This window comes from Salvelinus fontinalis, unplaced genomic scaffold (genome assembly GCF_029448725.1).
Source record: "Salvelinus fontinalis isolate EN_2023a unplaced genomic scaffold, ASM2944872v1 scaffold_0364, whole genome shotgun sequence".
NCBI lineage: Eukaryota > Metazoa > Chordata > Actinopteri > Salmoniformes > Salmonidae > Salvelinus > Salvelinus fontinalis.
Genome location: NW_026600573.1, coordinates 76,320 through 98,862, shown reverse-complemented (window position 1 = coordinate 98,862; position 22,543 = coordinate 76,320). Strand labels below are relative to the sequence as shown.

Below are 22,543 nucleotides of genomic sequence, written 5' to 3'. Positions count from 1 at the left end.
AGACACGTTATAAAATTAATCTCCACTATAAAAAGCACCTAGACATTATCTCACATGTCGTTCAGACTAACCTTTAGTTTTCAACAGCTGAGATTTGTATAAACCTTGCTGTCTGTCTCTCCGACAATTGCAACATTGTTTCAATATTCAAATTTGATCTCCAGCTGTCCCATAGTAATGAATGTGTCGGGATGAGACGGACAGGCAGGCAGCGTTTCTCAGCCAGTTGAAATCAGGAATCAGCTGGCATAATTGTTATGGAAATATGCAAAGAAATATCAACTGAAAAAAGGTTAACCGAAACGAAGTGCAGTTAGTTTGCAGTCTTTCCAGCTTCAGTTTGAAGTGATTGTGTTGCTGTGTTGTTGGCTAGCTCCTCTGAACAACAGTGTTCTGACGAGTGAACACAGTTTCTATGCCAGGGAAATCGCGCCACATTAGCTCAGTATAATGGATGTATCCAAATAAATGTCACTGGAAAACAGCTTTATTAACAAATGCGGCTACTTTGCTGTTATTCTGGCTGCACTTTTTGACGTGGCTAAATTTCTAACAACCGTGCCATTATATCTTCCAAACACTGGCTTCTCTGGCATTATCACTTAATTAACCTGTCGTTGTTGTCTTTTTTCAGAAACAGAATATCGTATTCCTGCTTAAATTTAGAATCTTTACCGTGTAAAGATTTTGCAATTGGCTTTTTCTAAGATAGTGATTTATTTTATTTTAATATCTAAATCAGATGTAACTTTTGCCGAGGATGAGATTATCATTTGCCTAATGTACACTTAAAGGCATCCCAAATTATATCGGGGCTCAGCTGTTCTCTGTCTACATTTGTAAAATTCGGGTCCAGAAGATGCGCTCTGTTCTTTCTCCAAATTAATAAATGTATTTTCTATTGATGTAATTAAGCATGTTACCATAGAATGATCCAATATCACTATATCAGAGTCAGTGTTTAATTGTCACATGTACAGGGTTGAAAGTGTGATTGCAGGGTACAGTGAAAATCTTAGGCTTCGAGCTCCAACATACAGGACTAAGTGAAATAAAATCATGAAAATGGTCATTAAAAAAACAACAATATAAATGGGGGGGTGGAATGTAGTTGACTAGTTGTGGCTATTCAGCAGCTTGATGGTCTGAGGGTAGGAGCTATTGGCCAGTCTTTGATGCTCCTGTACTGCCCACGTCTGTGAGTGATTGAAGCGGGGAGAACAGGACATGTCTTGGGTGGCTGGGGTCCCTGATGATCTTCTTGGCCTGGTGTTGTAGGTGTCCTGTAGGGCAGGCAGTGGGCACCCAATGGTGCGTTCGGCTCCATGTATCATCCTCTGAATAGCCTTGCGGTCCGTGGCAGTGGAGTGGCCTTACCAGGACGTGATGCAACCCGCAAAGTAGGCTCCATACGCATCCTGAGGTTGAAGAGTCCTTGTCGTGACTTCTTCATCATGATGTATGTGTGGTTACACCGTTTCAGCTTATCTGAGATGTGTACCCCGAAGAATTTGAAGTTAATGACATCTTCATGGCGGCCCCATTGATGAGGACGGGGGCGCGTCCAGCCTGGTTCCTCCCGAAGTCCACAATCAGCTCCTTTGTTTTGCTTATGTTGAGGGAGATGTTGTTTACCTGGCACCACGCTGTCAGAGTGCCTACCTCCTCTCTGTAGGCGGTATTGTCGTTGTTGGTAATCAGGCTTACTACTGTCATGTTATCAGAACTTGATGATGGAGTTGTAACTGAGGCCACGCAGTCATGGGTATACAGGGAATACAGGGAATACAGGAGGCGACTGAGGATGCACCCGTGTGGGGCCCCTGTGTTGAGGATCAGTGTCGAGGAGGTAATGTTGCCTACCTTCACCACCTGGGGGTGGACTGTCAGGAAGTCCAGGACCCAGTTGCATAGGGAGGAGTTCAGTCCCAGGGCTGTGAGCTTTGTAACGAGCTGATAGTGCACTATGGTATTGAAGGCTGAGCTGTCGTCGAGATGAACAGCATCCTCACATATGCATTCCTTTTTTCCAGGTGGGTGAGGGCAGTGTACAGTGCAATGAAGATTGCGTCGTCCGTGGATCTGTCAGGGCGGAAGGCGAATTGGAGAGGGTCGAGTGTGTCGGGGAGGGAGGAGGTGATATGGTCTTTGACTAGGCCTCTCAACCGGTCGGTAGTCATTCAGTTCAGTTACTTTCCCTTTCTTGGGCACAGTGAACATCTGGAAGCAGGTGGGTATAGAGGCCTGAGCTAGGGAGAGATTGAACATGTCAGAATACATTTTCAAAGAACACATATCATACCTTTTTGAATCCAGTTTATTGTTGAGTGCATTTTGGGAAATAAAAATGTAGTCAATTCTTGAAAAGCTTTTCTGACTTTGAGGAAAAAAAGGAGTCGTCTTCTGTAGTTGGGAATAATAATCTCCAGGTGTTCTGTAAATTATTTCTAAAGATACATTTTTTTCACACCTGGTCTTGCCTGGTCCCTTCACTTTTCCCCCGCATTTTGTTACCCAATACAGCCGTATTCTAAAATTAATGACATTTTAGTTTTTTTTCTCATCAATGTGTGTAGATTGATGAGGAAAAATGTATTGATCACAATAACCCATTAAAAAAACGGAAATATCACATTTACATAAGCATTTAGACCCTTTACTCAGTACGTTGTTGAAGCACCTTTGGCAGCGATTACAGCCTCTAGTCTTCTTGGGTATGACGCTACAACCTTGGCACACCTGTATTTGGGGAGTTTCTCCCATTCTTCTCTGTAGATCCTCTCAAGCTCTGTCAGGTTTGATGGGGAACGTCGCTGCACATCTATTTTCAGGTCACTCCATAGATGTTTGATCAGGTTCAAGTCCGGGCTCTGGCGGGGCCACTCAAGGACATTCAGAGACTTGTCCCGAAGCCACTCCTGCGTTGTCCTGTTGGAAGGTGAACCTTCACCCCAGTCTGAGGTCCTAAGTGCTCTGGAGCAGATTGTCACCAAGGATCTCTCTGTGCTTTTCACCATTCATCTTTCCCTCGATCCCGACTTGTCTCCCAGTCCCTGCCGCTGAAAAACATCCCTACAGCATGATGCTGCCACCACCATGCTTCACCGTAGGGATGGTGCCAGGTTTTCTCCAGACGTGACGCTTGGCATTCAGGCCCAATAGTTAAATTATGGTTTCATCAGACCGGAGCATCTTGTTTCTCATGGTCTGAGAGTCCTTTAGGTGCCTTTTGGCAAACTCCAAGTGAGCTGTCATGTGCCTTTTACTGAGGAGTGGCTTCCGTCTGGTCACTCTACCATAAAGGCCTGGTCGGTGGAGTGCTGCAGAGATGGTTGTGATTCTGGAAGGTTCTTCCATCTCCACAAAAGGACTCTGGAGCTCTGTCAGAGTGACCATCGGGTTCTTGGTCACCTCCCTGATCAAGGCCCTTCTACCCCGATTCCTCAGTTTGGCCCAGGTGACCAGCTCTAGGAAGAGTCTTGGTGGTTCCAAACTTCTTCCATTTAAGAATGATGGAGGCCACTGTGTTCTTGGGGACCTTCAATGCTGCAGAAATGTTTTGGTACCCTTCCCCAGATCTGTGCCTCAACACAATCCTGTCTCTGAGCTCTACGGACAATTCCTTTGATCCCATGGCTTGGTTTTGTGGGACTGTGGGACCTTATATAGACTGGTGTGTGCCTTTCCAAATCATGTCAAAACTATTGAGTTTACCACAAGTGGACTCCTCCAATCAAGTTGTAGAAACATCTCAATAATAATCAATGGAAACAGGATGCACCTGAGCTCAATTGAGTCTCATAGCAAAGGGTTTGAATACTTGTAAATAAATTATGGTTTCAATTTGTTAATACAATTGCAAACATTTCGAAAAACCTGTTTTTCGCTTTGTCATTATGGAGTATTTTATGTAGATTTGAGGATTTTATTTTATCCATTTTAGAATAAGGCTGTAACATAACAAAATGTGGAAAAAGTGAAGCGGTCTGAATACTTTCCGAATGCACTGTACCAGTGATATGATTAGGTCAATGTCAGACAGACAGTTCCCATTCAGACTCATGCCAAAGCAGCCCCACACAATGATAAACCAACCTATCACACCACCTGGAAGGTAGAGAACCCGAGGAACAATACCATAGAAATATAATCCATAGAAAGGGCTTGGAACCATAGAATTAAGAATTGGAATACTAGAATATAATGAACCTTCTTATGATGGTATAAATGGTCAGCCCATTTTGGTCAACCATGGTTTGCCAGTGCTGTGATAAGATATTGTGTAAAACAATGAATTTGACGATTATCTGCCGTTTGTTAGCTAGCTAGCCAGACAGTTTTAGAGGAATGATTCCATAAATGTTTCTAAATAACTACCAATATGCCAACATTTCATTCAAACAATACAGTCAATCCACAGTCATACACTGACTGAAATCTGTTGATGACAGGGCTTAGACAAGTTGTAAATGAAACAAGTACTGATATTGTATCATAATATTGCACTCACAGCTTGAAAACACAAATTGAGACATTTATGGTCTGTTTACATTTATTTTAGAGGCTATAATAATTTTTTTATAAAATCCATATGAACCGTTTTTATAATTTATGAAAATATTTTAGGTTGACAATTCTATTACACAATTTCTGATATCACATGCCTTAAATTGTATTTTCCTGTATAAGTAAAAGCAGGAAATGCATCACCTATGCCTCTACTGCCATTCATACCAATAATTGTATTTTTATTTAACCTTTATTTGACTATGCAAGTCAGTTAAGAACAATTTATTATTTACAATGATGGCCAAACCTTAACCCGGACGACGCTGGGCCGATTGTGTGCCACCCTATGGGACTCCCAATCACAGCCGGTTGTGATACAGCCTGGAATCAGCCTCTAGCACTGAGATGCAGTATCTCCGATCGCTGTGCCACTCAGGAGCCCTAATTAGACTGGGTTGGATTCTCCCTGACCAAAACGGCTGCCAGTTTCGGACCATTCTGGAATTTTGTAGGGTTTATGACTTAGCCCCTCAATTCATTTAATAGGATCTCTGTGCTTGGAACCGCTATTAGTTAATTTAATTAAACATTTATAAAAAAATCTGTGGTTGTATTAAACTTCAAGGGGGCATACTGCACTGTACAGCCTTACCTATGGATTGTGGATCAATGAAACGGGTTATCAGCCTACTCAGTGACACCCACAGAACAACTCTGTAGACTGTACATGGCTCTTAGTGGGGGACTACACGCACGCATTGAGCAAATTCACATAATCCTTCTTTATGAATCGTATATCTTATATCTTCATACCTGTTGTCACTTAGTTGTCAGAAGTCTCTCTCTTTTGCATAATTCAACATATTGTTACATCTATTTGGCCTAACAAATGTGCAACACTAGCTAGGTTTCCATCCAATTGGAGACAGATTTTCATGTGAGTATTCTAAAATCCACATCAACAAAATGCATCTTCCCATCAGTGGTGTTTCCACCAAACAGACAGATTAAAAACTGTGCATGATGACAGAGAGCACATAAAAGCTACTTTTCCACTTAAGTTTTGATGTAACAAATAAAAATCTAACATTTTTTTAACTTACTTCGCCTAAAAAGGTTCGATGGAAATCTGGTTAGTGTCAATATTAATTAGATATGTAGATGCCCAGCTTGGCAACACAATTATAAGGCCATGGTCTGGCACTGCACTGTGCTTTGCCTTCTGATGTTCCTTCAGGCTTTGTTTCCATTTAAAACAATTTCCACACTGATCACAGCTGTATGGTTTCTCTCCTGAGTGTCTTCTCTGGTGTTGCTTTAGATTTCCTTTCTCATTGAAGCGCTTCCCACATTGGGAACAGTGGAAAGGCTTCTCCGCTTTGTGTACTCTCTGATGTTTCTTTAGGTCTCTTACCCAACTGTAGCTCTTCCCACATTGGGAGCAGTGGTGGGTCTTCTCTCCACTGTGTATTCTCTGATGACTCTGAAGGCTTCCTTCCAATTTAAAACTCTTTCCGCAGTGAGAGCAGTGGTGAGGCTTCTTTCCTGTGTGCGTTAGCTGGTGTCCCTTCAGAAGTTTTGACTGACTGAAACCCTTCCCACACTGGGAGCAGTTGAATGTTTTTTCTCCTGTGTGAGTTAGCTGGTGTCTCTTTAGGACTCCTGTTTGACTGAAACTCTTCCCACACTGATCACAGCTGAATGGCTTCTCCCCTGTGTGTATTTTCTGATGTTCCTTTAGATTTCCTCCCTTACTGAAGCTCTTTCCACACTCAGAGCAGTGGAAAGTCTTATCTCTTGTGTGTATTCTTTGGTGTTTATTTCGACTTTCTTCATCACTGAAGCTCTTCCCACAATGGGAGCAGTGGAAAGGCTTCTCCCCTGTGTGTATTTTCTGGTGTCGCTTCAAATTGAATGACGAACCAAAAGTCTTCCCACACTGGGAGCAGTGGAAAGGCTTCTCCCCTGTGTGTATTCTCTGGTGAGACTTTAAGGCGTCTACGCGACAGAACTTCTTACTACACTGGGAGCAGTGGTACGACTTCTTTCCTTTGTGAGTAAGCTGGTGTGTCTTCAAGCTGCTTGGGGTCCGAAAACTTTTCCCACATTGACCACACGAGTTCATTTTCTTTCTTTTGAGGGTCTTTTTGTGTGGTATGAGGTGAGTTGGACAAATTAAACTGCCTCTGCAATCTGAACAGGGGTGGGGCCTACAAGTGTGCCTTCTCAACTCCTCTGGCTCATAGAAACTAGTGAAGCAGTCCATGCAGTGGTGATGTTTCTGTCTTGAGTTCCTCCGTCTGTGTTGTTTATGGTTTCCTGATGCTGTGGAACTGGGCTCACTGTCTGAAACTGGGTTGTAGCTCTCTCCTGTGAGAATATGGACAGATATTTGGGGTTAGAATTAGAAAGGGAACATTGAAAGGGGCTTTAAAAGACTTTTGATGCAAGCAGAAGCACTACAATAGTTTTAGAATCCCCTGTGGCCACCACGGCACCAACCTCTCTCCGTACTCCACACCTGAACTTACCTGGGTCAGTGATACTATCTACTTCTTCCTCCTCTTCCTCTAGATCTGGAGCAGACACTTCCCTGTTCTCCTCTTCTTCTTTGACTTCCCTCTCCCCCTGCTCTTCTTCTTTGACTGCTCTCTCCCCCTGCTCTTCTTCTTTGACCGCTCTCTCCCCCTGCTCTTCTTTGCCTGCTCGCTCCTCCTCCACTTCTTCTTCGACTGTTCTCTCATGCTCTTCTTTGACTGCCATCTCTACTTCCTCTTTGACTCCTCTCTCCTCAACCTCCTCGTTGACTGCTCTCTGATCAACCTCTTTTACTTGTATCCCCTCCTCCCATTCCTCTTTGACAATCACATTGAGTTCCAGTGTTTGACTGCAGTCTTCCAGCTTCAATGACACCATCTCTGGACTCTGCTGTGAGCTTCTCTGGGCTGGAACACCACCGCCAGAACCCAGGGACTCTGTGGACTTGAGTTCAGACATGGAAGTCTAGAGACGGATCCAAAAGAGGAAGCAAAACACATTTAAGGTGAGTTTCACTAAATACTGGAGCAGCTTAGCTAGTAAAAGGATAGCTAGACCATGCAAAATATTCCCTGCACTAGGAATCTCTGCTAACAAATTCAACTTGGTAGCTCACGTTGCTGTGGCGATGGCAACGATACGGTGTCAAGTCTGATTCAAAAGTCGAACACGCACAAGATGGCTTGCGTGAGCAAACACTGAGTGGATGGATGGGATTCAAAGATAGATGGGAGGGGTTGATGGTAGCTGAAGGATGGTATATTAAAAACAAACAAAAGATAACTACTGTAAAATACATTGTGTCCATAAAATGTATATTGTATGTATAAGCTGGAAGTAGAAGCCTAAGTGTTGTTGTCCATTAGTTTACTACAATTAGGGGAGGGGTGGTAGGGTTAGAGGAAAATAATAAAGCTAAATATATATACAGTACCAGTCTAAAGTTGACACACCAACTCATTCCAGGATTTGTATTTATTTTTACAATTTTCTACATTGTAGAATAATAGTGAAGACATCAAAACTATGAAATAACACATATGGAATCATGTAGTAACAAAGAAAAGTGTTAAACAAATCAAAATATATTTTAGATTCTTCAAAGTAGCCACCCTTAGCCTTGATGAAAGCTGCACACTCTTGGCATTCTCTCAACCTGCTTCACCTGGAACAGTCTCTTCATGTAATTCCCACATATGCTGAGCACTTGTTGGCTGTTTTTCCTTCACTTTGCAGTCCAACTCATCCCAAACCATATCAATTGGGTTGAGGTTGGGGGATTGTTGGGGCCAGGTCATCTGATTCAGCACTCATAACTTTCCTTCTTGGTCAAATAGCCCTTACACAGCCTGGAGGTGTGTTGAGTCATTGTCCTGTTGAAAAACAAGTTATAGTCCCACTAAGCGCAAACCAGATGGGATGGCTTATCACTGCAGACTGCTCTGGTAGCTGTGCTGGTTAAATGTGGTTTCTAAATAAATCACGGACAGTGTCACCAGCAAATCACCATCACACCTCGTCCTCCATGCTTTACGGTGGGAACCACACATGCAGAGATCATCCGTTAACGTGCTCTTTGTTTCACGAAGACACAGCAGTTGGAACCAAAAATCTCAAATATGGACTCATCAGACCAAACAACAGATTTCCACCGGTCTAATGTCCATTGCTCGTGTTTCTTGACCCAAGCAAGTTTCTTCTTATTGGTGTCCTTCAGTAGTGGTTTCTTTGCAGCAATTCGACCATGAAGACCTGATTCACGCAGTCTCCTCTGAACAGTTGATGTTAAGATGTCTGTTACTTGAACTCTGAAGCATTTATTCGGGCTGCAATTTCTGAGGCTGGTAACTCTATTGAACTTATCCTCGGCAGCAGAGGTAAGTCTAGGTCTTCCTTTCCTGTGGCGGTCCTCATGAGCCAGTTTCATTATTGCGCTTGATGGTTTTTGCGACTGCACTCAAAGAAACTTTCAAAGACCTTGACATTTACCAGATTGACTGACCTTCATGTCTTAAAGTAATGATAGGCTGTCATTTCTCTTTGCTTATTTGAGATGTTCTTGCCATAATATGGACTTGGTATTTTACCAAATAGGGCTATCTTCTGTATACCACACCTACCTTGTCACAACACAACTGATTGGCTCAAACGCATTAAGAAGGAAAAAAAATCCACAAATGAACTTTTAGGCACACCTTCATCAGGTGAAGCTGGTTGAGAGAATGCCAAGTGTGCAAACCTGTCATCAAGGCAAAGGGTGGCTACTTTGAAGAATCTTAAATATATTTGATTTGTTTAACATTTGTTTGGTTACTACATGATTCCATATGTGTTATTTCAGTTTTGATGTATTCCCTATTATTCTACAATGTAGAAAATAGTACAAATAAAGAAAAACCCTTGAATGAGAAGGTATCCAAACTTTTGACTGGTACTGTATATTTTAATATATTTTCCATTATTATTTTCCCCTAACCCTACCACCCCTCCCCTAATTGGATTAAACTAATGGACTACAATACTTAGGCTTCTACTTCCAGCTTATACATACTATATACATTTTATGGACACAGTATATTTCACAAATGTTACCTTGTTGTTTTTAGTACCATCCTTCAGCTCCCCTCAACCCCTCCCATCAAACCCTCCACTCAACCCCTCCCATCAAACCCTCCACTCAACCCCTCCCATCAACCCCTCCCATCAAACCCTCCACTCAACCCCTCCCATCAAACCCTCCACTCAACCCCTCCCATCAACCCCTCCACTCAACCCCTCCCATCAAACCCTCCACTCAACCCCTCCCATCAACCCCTCCACTCAACCCCTCCCATCAAACCCTCCACTCAACCCCTCCCATCAACCCCTCCACTCAACCCCTCCCATCAAATCCTCCACTCAACCCCTCCACTCAACCCCTCCCATCAACCCCTCCACTCAACCCCTCCCATCAAACCCTCCACTCAACCCCTCCCATCAAACCCTCCACTCAACCCCTCCCATCAACCCCTCCACTCAACCCCTCCACTCAACCCCTCCACTCAACCCCTCCCATCAAACCCTCCACTCAACCCCTCCCATCAACCCCTCCACTCAACCCCTCCACTCAACCCCTCCACTCAACCCCTCCCATCAACCCCTCCCATCAACCCCTCCACTCAACCCCTCCACTCAACCCCTCCCATCAACCCCTCCACTCCACCCCTCCCATCAACCCCTCCACTNCTCCACTCAACCCCTCCCATCAACCCCTCCACTCAACCCCTCCACTCAACCCCTCCACTCAACCCCTCCACTCAACCCCTCCCATCAACCCCTCCCATCAACCCCTCCACTCAACCCCTCCACTCAACCCCTCCCATCAACCCCTCCCATCAACCCCTCCACTCCACCCCTCCCATCAACCCCTCCACTCCACCCTTCCCATCAACCCCTCCACTCCACCCCTCCCATCAACCCCTCCACTCAACCCCTCCCATCAACCCCTCCACTCAACCCCCTCCCATCAACCCCTCCACTCAACCCCTCCCATCAACCCCTCCCATCTTTGAGACACCATCCAGCTTTGATTTCTATTTGCCAACTGTACTGTGATGTTTCACAAAAGTTCTGAACCTTTCTATTCTCATAGATTCTACATATTGTAAATAAAAAAAACACAACAAATGTGCTAAGAGTATTATTGTTCAATTGACTGTGACTTTTTAAATCACCCAGCAGTGCTATTTGCAGAGGGTGACAACTTGTCTGGGGGTCCTCTAAAGCACATTTCCTGCATTTCTACACATTCTGATATGACCCATGACCTTTCTAGCCGTCTCTATTTAGAACAACAAAAAGTAGGTAAAAATGCCCACAGTCATCAAGCTAGCTAAGAGATGATTAGAATATGTTGAACTAATTGATAAGACTGAACTAGATCCATGATAATTAATGAATCAATATTGTGTTGCACCTTTAACCAATAACCTAACAAATGAACAACTCTTACAAAATAAGTACAAAGACAACTTTTGATTGTCTTTAAGACATCCTCTATATCAGTGGTTCCCAAACCTTTTATAGTCCCGTGCCCCTTCAAACATTCAACCTCCAGCTGCGTACCCCCTCTAGCACCAGGGTCAGTGCACTCTCAAATGTTGTTTTTTGCCATCATTGTAAGCCTTCCACACACACTATGCAATACATTTATTAAACTTAAGAATGAGTGTGAATTTTTGTTACAACCCGGCTCGTGGGAAGTGACAAAGAGCTCTTATAGGACCAGGGCACAAATAATAATATAATAATAATCAATAATTTTGCTCTTTATTTAACCATCTTACATATAAAACCTTATTTGTTCATCGAAAATTGTGTATAACTCACCACAGGTTAATGAGAAGGGTGTGCTTGAAAGGATGCACATACACTACCGTTCACTTGGAGGGGTCACTTAGAAATGTCCTTGTTTTTTAAAGAAAAGCCTCACAAATCCTCAACTGGGAGCTTCATTAAATAGTACCCGCAAAACACCAGTCTCAACGTCAACAGTGAAGAGGCGACTACGGGATGAGTTCCTCTGTGTTCTTTTGCCCATCTTAATCTTTTATTTTTATTTGCCAGTCTGAGATATGGCTTTTTCTTTGCAACTCTGCCTCCACTGTTGACGTTGAGACTGGTGTTTTGCAGGTACTATTTAATGAAGCTGCCAGTTGAGGACTTGTGAGGCATCTGTTTCTCAAACTAGACACTAATGTACTTGTCCTCTTGCTCAGTTGTGCACCGGGGCCTCCCACTCCTCTTTCTATTCTGGTTAGAGCCAGTTTGTGCTGTTCTGTAAAGGGAGTAGTACACAGCGTTGTACGAGATCTTCAGTTTCTTGGCAATTTCTCGCATGGAATAGCCTTCATTTCTCAGAACAAGAATAGACTGACGAGTTTCAGAAGAAAGTTCTTTGAGCCTGTAATCGAACCCACAAATGCTGATGCTCCAGATACTCAACTAGTCTAAAGAAGGTCAGTTTTATTGCTTCCTTAATCAGAACAACAGTTTTCAGCTGTGCTAACATAATTGCAAAAGGGTTTTCTAATGATCAATTAGCCTTTTTAAAATGATAAACTTGGATTAGCCAACACAACGTGCCATTGGAAAACAGGAGTGATGGTTGCTGATAATGGGCCTCTGTATGCCTATGTAGATATTCCATAAAAATCTGCCGTTTCCAGCTACAATAGTCATTTACAATATGAACAATGTCTACACTGTATTTCTGATCAATGTGATGTTATTTTAAATGGACAAAAAAAATGCTTTTCTTTCAAAAACGGAAATTTGACCCCAAACCTTCGAACGGTAGTGTAACTCCGCAATGTTGGGTTGTATTGGAAAGTTTATTACTAAAATTACTTTAGACAGACATCACCCAGATAAGACAGTCGTGTGAGAAACTCGTCATCATGCAAGCGGTCAGACAAGTGAAAATTATGGTCATTAAATAAAACTTTAAGCTCGTCTCTCAATTAAAAAAACAAACGTGTCAATACTTTGCCCCTTGATAACCAGCGCACTTCTGTATGTTGTAAAAGTGTTACATGGTCGCTGCCCATATTATTGCATAGTACAGAAAATACACAAGAGTTCAGGGGCCTTGCTTTAACAAAGTTAACCATTTTCAATGCAGTGTCCAAATCGTCTTTGAAGTTGTCAGGCATTCCCTTGGCAGCAAGAGCCTCTCGGTGGATGCTGCAGTGTACCCAAGTGGCATCGGGAGCAACTGCTTGCACGCGCGTTAACATTCCCCTATGTCTCTCAGTCATGGCTTTTGCACCATCAGTACAGATACCAACACGAGCAGCAGCTAAGTTTGGCTACATACGGACCACTAGTGGAATTCCCGCGAGAGAGTAACGGTTAATGTGATTGGATGTTAATTATTTGACTAGGCTACCTGTATTTTACATTGTGTTGTTATTTCGCTGAACACTAGATGGTTTAAATTAATTTTTGGCAGTGAAACTAGGCTACTCAGGCGAGAAAAAAACCTCACCCGTTGGAAAATATAAATGGACTATTTGGCGTACCCCCGACAGCATTTTGTTATTTATTTAACTAGGCAAGTCAGTTAAGAACAAATTCTTATTCACAATGACGGCCTACCGGGGAACAGTGGGTTAACTGCCTTGTTCAGGGGCAGAACGACAGATTTTTACCTTGTCAGCTCGGGGATTCGATCTAGCAACCTTTCGATTACTAACCCATCGCTCTAACCACTAGGCTACCTGCCTCTAACCACTAAGCTACCTGCCTCTAACCACTAGGCTACCTGTCTCTAACCACTAGGCTACATGTCTCTAACCACTAGGCTACCTGTCTCTAACCACTAGGCTACCTGTCTCTAACCACTAGGCTACCTGCCTCTAACCACTAGGCTACCTGCCTCTAACCACTAGGCTACCTGTCTCTAACCACTAGGCTACCTGCCTCTAACCACTAGGCTACCTGCCTCTAACCACTAGGCTACAGTTTTCTGGTAGGCTACAGTTTTCTCTTACCACTAGGCTACCTGCCGACCCAGGTGTATCCCAGTTTGGGAATACCTGTTCTATACCAACCCGCCTACAGGCCCGACCCCCACCAGTCTAGTCAATAACTAAACTCTCTCCCCAACACAACTCCATGGTTTTGTTTTATGTATCAAGGGAAAGGTCTACATATTAACACACAAAAACAGTACAACCTCCATATAATTCATATCATAGGCCTAATAGTACTGTAGATTTTTTTTTTACTTGCACACAATATCGCAGGGTCACCCCGTCCTGCCCCTAGGGGTCCACAGCCCTGCAGCCCACCAACTGAACACACCCCACTCAGCTTTAGGATCTTAGTGAGAAACATTCATTATTGGTTTCAGGTGTGTTAGGCCAAGGGCAGTGTGAAAACAGTACAGCAGACCTCCAGAGCCAGGTCGGAGCAGCCCAGCAGCTAGGGATTGCCCAAACCTCCCCTGGTGTGTTTTCAATACAGACTCCTTTAGTCGTACACTATTCCATAAAAGGCATTCAGACTTTATGAAAGTTGCACAGTATACCCGTATTTTCTGTTTTTTTGGGGGGTTTGCCCCACCAAGATCTACATGCTAATATCGCCACTGTTTTCTTCCATACATTGTGGGAGGACAACCATCCTTCCGATTAATGGCAATGCATTTATAAGCCACTATAAATGCTGGGTTACACAGTTTATTCTGATAGTATCAACATTTCCAAGCAAACTAAAACAGGGAGAATCTGTAGACATGCTGAGATAAAAAGAACATACTCTTGCCAGAATTCAAACAGCCTTCACAAGACCACAACATATGCAAATATGTCCCCTTTTGTGCTTTACACCTCAGCAAAATAAAAATCTGAGTGCATGATATTCAGTTTCACTGGCATATAGTATGTTCTATAGATGGTCTTCAACTGCAGTAATTTATGTCTGAGATTATATGAACATGACTGGGCATTCTAACATATCGTTATCCCTTCATCATCATCAATAGCGTCTCCCAGGTCTTCCTCACATTTTTGTTTTACATGTTTTGTGCCATCAGGAAAATCCTCTATCAAGCCTTGATACAGTTTGGAAATCAACTTTTGGAGGTTTGTTCAGATTGTTTTAAAATTGCATCTGGCTTGTCCAGTGTTTTGCTGGACAGAGTGAATAAAGTGTTGTATCTGTAAAAATTCCCTTCACCTCTGTCACATACCGGTCTTTCCCGGTTGCCTGACCCTGCTGAGACCCCTGTCACCATCTGATCCGCCTAAAATGAGGCCCGACAAAGAATTACCTTTGTGTACATGTAGATATTATATTATCCAAGAATCAATGGTTCAATAGTTGAGATGACCATGATTCCCAGATCCCAGATTGAGTTGAACCTGCTGTACTGTATCTACTGTAGGTCTACCCATCAATTCAAGATGGAACTTTGTATCATTCACTGAATATACTGTAATATTCACCTGAGCTCTGTAGACTGGTCTTCTCTGGCTGTCTGACCCTGCTGGAACCCCTGTCACCATCTCATCCTACTAAGACATGATGAGCATAGTGTTGTGTACTGACTGCACTAGAGGGCTGCATTCCCGCTGGATGCCTGCGAGACCTACGGGTTCCGACAGAGACCATTGGGGCGTGGTCTGCATTTTTCATGCTGCAGGTGGTCAGACAGACAACTTTGGGATGAAAATATTCTTGTTGTCCCACAGGTTATTTGGAAACGGTCCTCTTTCTGCTTTGCATGTGTTAGCCTTCCTATTGTATTAAACATTTTTTTTTTTCATTATTCACACACTCAGAATTGAAATAGAGTAGGCTGCCTACATGGGCGGAAAAACACGTGGCAGTTAATTTATAGGATTAGACTGTAGTTTAATGAAAAGAAGTGGAGGGCGCTCAACTAACGTGAGTCGAAGTGCAATCACAAAAATGTAATTATGGGTGTAAAGGAAAAGGCACAACGCGTTAGGTCACTATGGTGACCACAGGTTAGGTTACTATAGTGACCACAGGTTAGGTTACTATAGTGACCACAGGTTAGGTTACTATAGTGAGCAAGTGTTGCGCCTATTCATTTTCAATAAGTATGGATTGCCCATTTATTTGTCTCTGTCTGCAAATCGTCCTCCTAAAAGGTAGTCTATATCCTATAAGACTATGCAAAACGTAGTAAGTGTTGCTGTCATCATTCTTGCTACCTCCAGTTCAGTGGCCATACCTGCCAGATCAGATGCGCCTGTAGTCCCAAGGAAATGTACTTCCTAAATAGACGTATGATAAGGCTATAGTTTACTACATTGCCTAGAAATAACGCCTAAATCTTGATCACCCATATTTCTCCGTCTGAAAATCTTCCCACTCCTAAAAGGTAGGCTATAAAAATAGCTCAAGAGAAAGTGCAAGTCTCTCCATCTCTGCTCTCTTTAAACTACATCTAGCATATTGGCTGATATAGCCCAGTAATACAATGTAAGGGCCATGTGAGAATCTCTGGTAATTGAAACTATTTCTTAAGGGCGCCAAGTTGCTGGGACCATGGCTGGCAAGTGTGCTGCCTCACATACGGCTAAAATAACATTGCGGGACTGCGGTTGGGTTTGGGACCAGTTGCGGTAGCAGGTGGGAGTCTGACAAAGCCAGCAGGTGCAGGCGGGAGCGGGATGAAGAAACCGGTCCCGCGCAGACCTCTACTGTGCACCATGACAGTGATGCCTGTAACGTTAGAGCTGTTTATTACTGTGTCAGTGTGAAAAGTAGGGAATTAGCTAGGAAACCTGACAGATCAATAATGTTACATTGACATACTGACTAATACAACTCACATTGATATTCTGATGTTTTTTCAGTGCAATCTTCAATCATTTGGCCCGATCGTTTCATCATTTGATTCTGGTCTAGGTTTGATTGAGGCTAATGTTAGCCAACTTTTGGCCAGCTCTCTCTCTCTCTCTCTAACGGTACATCAACTGGTGAAAGTTTGCCAAGTTCATTTACTTCTGAAACGTGACAAAACAAAGGCTACAAAACATGTCCATACAAACTGCTGTTGGATAGTAATAATAGCCACCTCATATCACTATCTGACAGATAAGAGGCTAGAGCTGACCTGGCTGTGGTAGCTACTCTCTAGTGTAGCTTATTCATTCACCTCAGTCGAGAGGGGATGAAACATTCACTAACATCACATGTCAGTTATAGTACTAGCTAAGCACTGTGAATAAGCACTAGTTTAGTTATTTTTCTGTTAAGTTAAAACAGCAGTTACCTTGCCAGCTACATCAGTCACTAAAGAGTAGCCAGTTTCTGTTCCTTTTTACAACTTGGTGAAAGAGCACAAAGTGTACACTGAACTATGTGCAACTCTCCCGTGCTGGTCCAGCCAGCCTTCCAGAAGCTTTGCCTTCACACAGCCTGTATCCGCATGGTCGTAAATCCAGTCGGATAAACCCTCCAAACAGCCTACCCGACCGCTCGGAAGCGTCCACATGGTCCTGAAGCACACCATTGCCTTGTATCACATTCCAATTATAAAACTGGGGAGGGGACAAAAATGCAATTTCAGAATGTCCCCCCATCTCCATTGAAAGTTACACCCCTGCTCTCAAGTCTTAGCACCTTTGGGTTTGGATTTCAGGCTGATGGGGGGGCGGGCATAAAGGCGGTTGCGTGTCTTAGATTGGTCATGGCCACTGGAGTGATGGACAAAATGACAAATTCCTGCCATTGGCCAAGCCAGTGTTGTGATTGGCTATTACGAGCCTTCTGTTTGCGATGCACTGCAGAAGCGTCTGTTTAACTAGCTGTCCGTCTTAAACAGCAAGCCCCGAAAGACTTGGGGAAACCCAGCAGCGTGATAACCAAATTAATTGTGAAATACATTCTAATAGCTATACCACACCTTGAGTTGAGTGGAATCAACTTGCTAAAACTAGCTAGCTAATTACTTGTTAGCCAGCAACGTTTGACTGTAAAACAGATGTGTAGTTCTGGGATGATAGTGCAAGGTATTTAGTCTGGATGGATAGCGCAGAGTGCCAAGTCCATGGATGAGAGGATCACCGTGGCCGGTTTGTGAGGGCCACGCCACAGGGTAAGAAACTATTCAGGACACACAGCATTCAAAAGGAGGACTGAGGACAAGACAACACCATGCATTCACCAAACACTGCACTGAGGAAAACAGATTCGTTTTACAGTAATTGTAATCTGTCAGTAATCTGTCATTGTCTATCAATGACAGAAGTTCACATTATTTTAATTTGGCATTGGAAGCTTTATTGAATACAGTTAGTAATACAGGAGTCAAATCGCATAGGGAGGAGTCTCATCAGATCACATGTTATCATCAAGCCAGAGCCATCTGTGGAAAGAGCACAAGTAGAACCAAGATATCAGTGCAAACAGAATAAAATGCATCATTCAACTCCTCACATCCTTCTCTAAACCCATTGGAGGAGGTCTGAGGCGAGGAACCTTCCAATGGGGTTTTAGAAGGAGGCGCGATGCTAAGTCCTTGCATCCATAGCTCTGTCTAATGAATTTGAGTGGTTACAAGGTGTCCCAGGCACTGTTTGTGGCCACGTCACCTCCCTCAGATCCAGTGATGATCTCCAGGTTCTTACAGTGGGGCATCAGCATCACATCGAGGTTAGAATACAGGAGATGGAATTAGATTTAGTATGGAGTCCAAGTCCCAACCTAAAAGCATTGTACAATCCATAGACATTGGTAAAAAGGTCAACAAAGGTATGGCACTGGAGTTTGAGGGAAGTGGAGCGATACACATGTGCTGAGTTGTGTCAGGCATAAGAGGAGTTGGTGACTCACTGGTCCAAACTTGGTGTCCTCTGCAGCCTGCTGTCCTTTCATGCCCAACCCACCTCATGGAGAGCCATCCTCCTATTGGCTTTCACTTCATCCCTTACCTACACTACTCATATTGTTTGGCAATGACTATCACATACATTCAGTATAGAACCATCTTTCTAACCAATAGACAGCAGCTGGTCATCATCCTCTCGACGTGACAAATGTCCTATGCACAATGTCTCCGTACAGCATCAAAGAAATTAGAGGAACTCTCAGTACCACCAATGATTAAGTTAAGGGGGTGATTGGTGAATGTCATGGTTACCGGCAGGAAGGCTCCAGAGTGATGGGCATACAGGGGAGCCAAGGTGACCTGCTTGGAACAGAATGGACTCCTGTATCTCCTGTCTCTGTCAGCTGAGAACACCTTCACCATCACATATTAGTGACAGTGGACCTGCAAGGAAAGAGGGATGGAGAGAGAAATGGTTTAAGGTCGTCCTCATTTATTGTAACTGCACAAAAACTGACAAGAGTAAAAGTTTCAATCAGATTGTATCTCAAAGTATGTAGTTAGCGGTTTACAATATTGTCTATTATTTGGTTCAGAGCCTGACCTCTCTTGGCTCCCTCTCCTCAATCATTGACCTCTTCCCAGTGAGGGTCTGCCTGTCTGTTCTCCCCTTGCCTCTCCCCCTCTTCTGCCATGCTGGTCTTCCAAGTCCTCCTTCTCTACTAAACCCCCTCCTTAACTTAGGTACAATGCTCTCAGTTAAACCAGAGACTGTACAGAAAATGAAATCACCTTGGCTTTTGTTAAACTACATGGTTAATTAGCTTCCTAGCAAGCTGACAAACTAGCTTGCCTCATCATTAGCCTGTTTAATAAGAGAAAACCAAATAAATAATTACTTAAATTTCAACATTGAAATCATTGTTGATTAGCTAGCTGGTTTCGCTACTGAAAAGCAATCGTACTTACCTCATTATCGTCACTTTCACCTTCCCATTTCATCTCTATTGTAAAAAAATCTGGTTGGAGAGCAGTCAAGCCGTAATTGGTCCAAAAAACATGACCAATTGTGTTCCAGTAAACTGCTATTGGAAGAGCAAACTGGACAACAGTTAAATTGAAGTAAAACATTTGGTGTGAGAAATAAAGGACGTCCATGTGGGGAAGTGGGTTATTTGTGAGAGTGCAGTAATTTCTGAGTCTTCATTTGGTACGTATTTCTTCAGAAGAACACATCTCTGCTTTGGAATGAATTTACTGCCTGCAGAAACCGTTCTGCTCGCTCGAGGTCACACTGGCAAGATCTCAAATTGAATTTGTGCTTACAGGAAGGACCCTCCGTTTACACCGTTATTCTCTGTTGACTCATTAAATTATGTTTCATCTTTCAACGCCTGATCGACTTTTGAAACGGATTTGACGCCATACAACTATAGTCATGTGGAGCTATTATTGGTTTATCCTTACTGACCAGCCCTTGATCATGACTCAGTTCCAGTACATTACACAGAAGAGTTATAGCTTTAGCTTACTGACGCATTTTAATGTCACCTTTCCCACGAGCATGGGACGATATCTAGTTAGATAGCTAAATTACGAGGAATATAGTTTACAGTAAACGAGATCTAAAACGGTCATTTGCTTTGTAATCAGTAAATGACTAATGATTTGATTATTACTGAAATGAAGTTAGCTAGCTACCCTCCTTGGCTACCTAACAAACGACCCAGCTAGCCATGCTACATTACTAGCTAGTGATCTGGGTTGCCAATGGATTTGTCATCTTAAAGATGAACATTTCGTATATTTTACATTATTGTCTTGATAACTAATATGGTAATTCACAACACACACACAGCGTCTTGAAGATAAACAAACGTGCTTGCTATGTTAAGCTAGTTAGCGTCTAATGGCTAGTTAGCAAGCTAATTGTTGACACAATGTTAATTGGGTGGACAAATAATCCGACTACTAAGTACTGCTTTCTGTATTTGGAAACATTCTATAATATGTTAGAAAGTTAGATTTTACCTTGACACTTGATTTTGAAAGTTGACAGCTCTTGTTGGTGTCACTTAGCTAGCTTGAGAACACCCTTTTACGACAATGTGAACCTAGCGACATTAACATCACAAGATCATACGTGCTACATTTAAAAATAAAAGTCCTCCTGAAATAATCTTACATTACTATTACAGGACTTTTCTCTGATGTTTAAAATCACAAAGATTATAGTTAAGTGACTTAAACATGCAACTCACAATATATGATTCAAATCAATTAAAATGTTGATTTACTGTTTATTTTTTTACAGTACCAGCACTGTTGCCAGAAGTATGAATGGTTTTAAACTACTTTCAACTCTTTACAGAACAGGATTTAAATGTTTTGAAGTGAACATTTTCACTTTTTACAGGGCCACATTTTCCCCAAACCCCTTGAAAAATAGAAAGGGCAGATCTGGGAGGACCAGTGGTGCAGCGGTCTAAGGTGCTGCATATCCCACTGCTGTCTAAGGTACTGTATCCCACTGCTGTCTAAGGTACTGTATCCCACTGCTGTCTAAGGTACTGTATCCCACTGCTGTTTAAGGTGCTGCGTCCCACTGCTGTCTAAGGTACTGTATCCCACTGCTGTCTAAGGTACTGTATCCCACTGCTGTCTAAGGTACTGCGTCCCACTGCTGTCTAAGGTACTGCGTCCCGCTGCTGTCTAAGGTACTGCGTCCCACTGCTGTCTAAGGTACTGCGTCCCACTGCTGTCTAAGGTACTGCGTCCCGTTGCTGTCTAAGGTACTGCGTCCCGTTGCTGTCTAAGGTACTGCGTCCCACTGCTGTCTAAGGTACTGCGTCCCACTGCTGTCTAAGGTGCTGCGTCCCACTGCTGTCTAAGGTACTGCGTCCCACTGCTGTCTAAGGTACTGCATCTCAGTGCAAGAGGCGTCACTGCTGTCCCTGGTTCGAATCCAGGCTGTGTCACATCCGGCTGTGATTGGGAGTCCCATAGGGCGGCGCACAATTGGCCCAGTGTGGTCCGGGGTAGGCCATCATTGTAAAGTAGAATTAGTTCTTACTTGACTTGCCTGGTTAAATAAACATGTAGAATAGGGAAATAAGGTTCACAGTTCTGTTCAGCAAGAACAAGTCCAGATGTCTTTAGAACAGGTTTATGACCCAACGTATTGGTTCGTTAATGGGTAACTGTGGATAGTATGCCTGTGGTTTGGTATTTGAACGCACACACAACAAGTCAAGCTGTAGGAAAACTAATCAGCTGTACACCTTGTCACTAGGAGATCTCACTCACTCGGACTAGAAAGGGAGAGGAGATGTGGGAATAACTAAGCCGTGATTGGCTGAGAAAGCGGTGTGACTTGTAGGTACCATATAAGGAGTGTTGGGCCAGTACAACAAACAACTAGAAAAGGGTTGCTGAAACTGCCAAATCAGAGCCGTTTGTATGTACTAACAGGAGTAAGGACTATCTGTTATTCAATGTGTTTGTATGGACTAACAGGAGTAAGGACTATCTGTTATTCAATGTGTTTGTATGGACTAACAGGAGTAAGGACTATCTGTTATTCAATGTGTTTGTATGGACTAACAGGAGTAAGGACTATCTGTTATTCTATCTGTTAGTATGGACTAACAGGAGTAAGGACTATCTGTTATTCAATGTGTTTGTATGTACTAACAGGAGTAAGGACTATCTGTTATTCAATGCGTTTGTATGTACTAACAGGAGTAAGGACTATCTGTTATTCAATGTGTTTGTATGGACTAACAGGAGTAAGGACTATCTGTTATTCAATGTGTTTGTATGGACTAACAGGAGTAAGGACTATCTGTTATTCAATGTGTTTGTATGGACTAACAGGAGTAAGGACTATCTGTTATTCAATGTGTTTGTATGGACTAACAGGAGTAAGGACTATCTGTTATTCAATGTGTTTGTATGGACTAATAGCAGTAAGGACTATCTGTAATTCGATGTGTTTGTATGGACTAATAGCAATAAGGACTATCACATTGAATAACAGATAGTCCATACAAACACATCGAATAACAGATATGGACCATCTGTTATTATCTGTTATTCAGTTATATCTGTTATTCAATGTGTTTGTATGGACTATCTCTTATTCAA

At 42.9% G+C, this 22,543-nt stretch overlaps 1 protein-coding gene across 1 annotated transcript; it reads right to left on the bottom strand.

Annotated features, from left to right (window-relative positions):
* Positions 1–965: 965 nt before the first annotated feature.
* Positions 966–20,556, bottom strand: LOC129845766 (gastrula zinc finger protein XlCGF26.1-like). The gene is made up of 3 exons (XM_055913668.1): positions 20,429–20,556; positions 7,041–7,512; positions 966–6,879 (listed from the first exon to the last, which is right to left on the bottom strand). Exons 2-3 carry the CDS (start codon positions 7,504–7,506, stop codon positions 5,618–5,620), a joined length of 1,728 nt encoding a protein of 575 aa, XP_055769643.1. The 5' UTR covers positions 7,507–7,512; positions 20,429–20,556; the 3' UTR covers positions 966–5,617.
* Between the last annotated feature and the right edge of the window lie 1,987 nt (positions 20,557–22,543).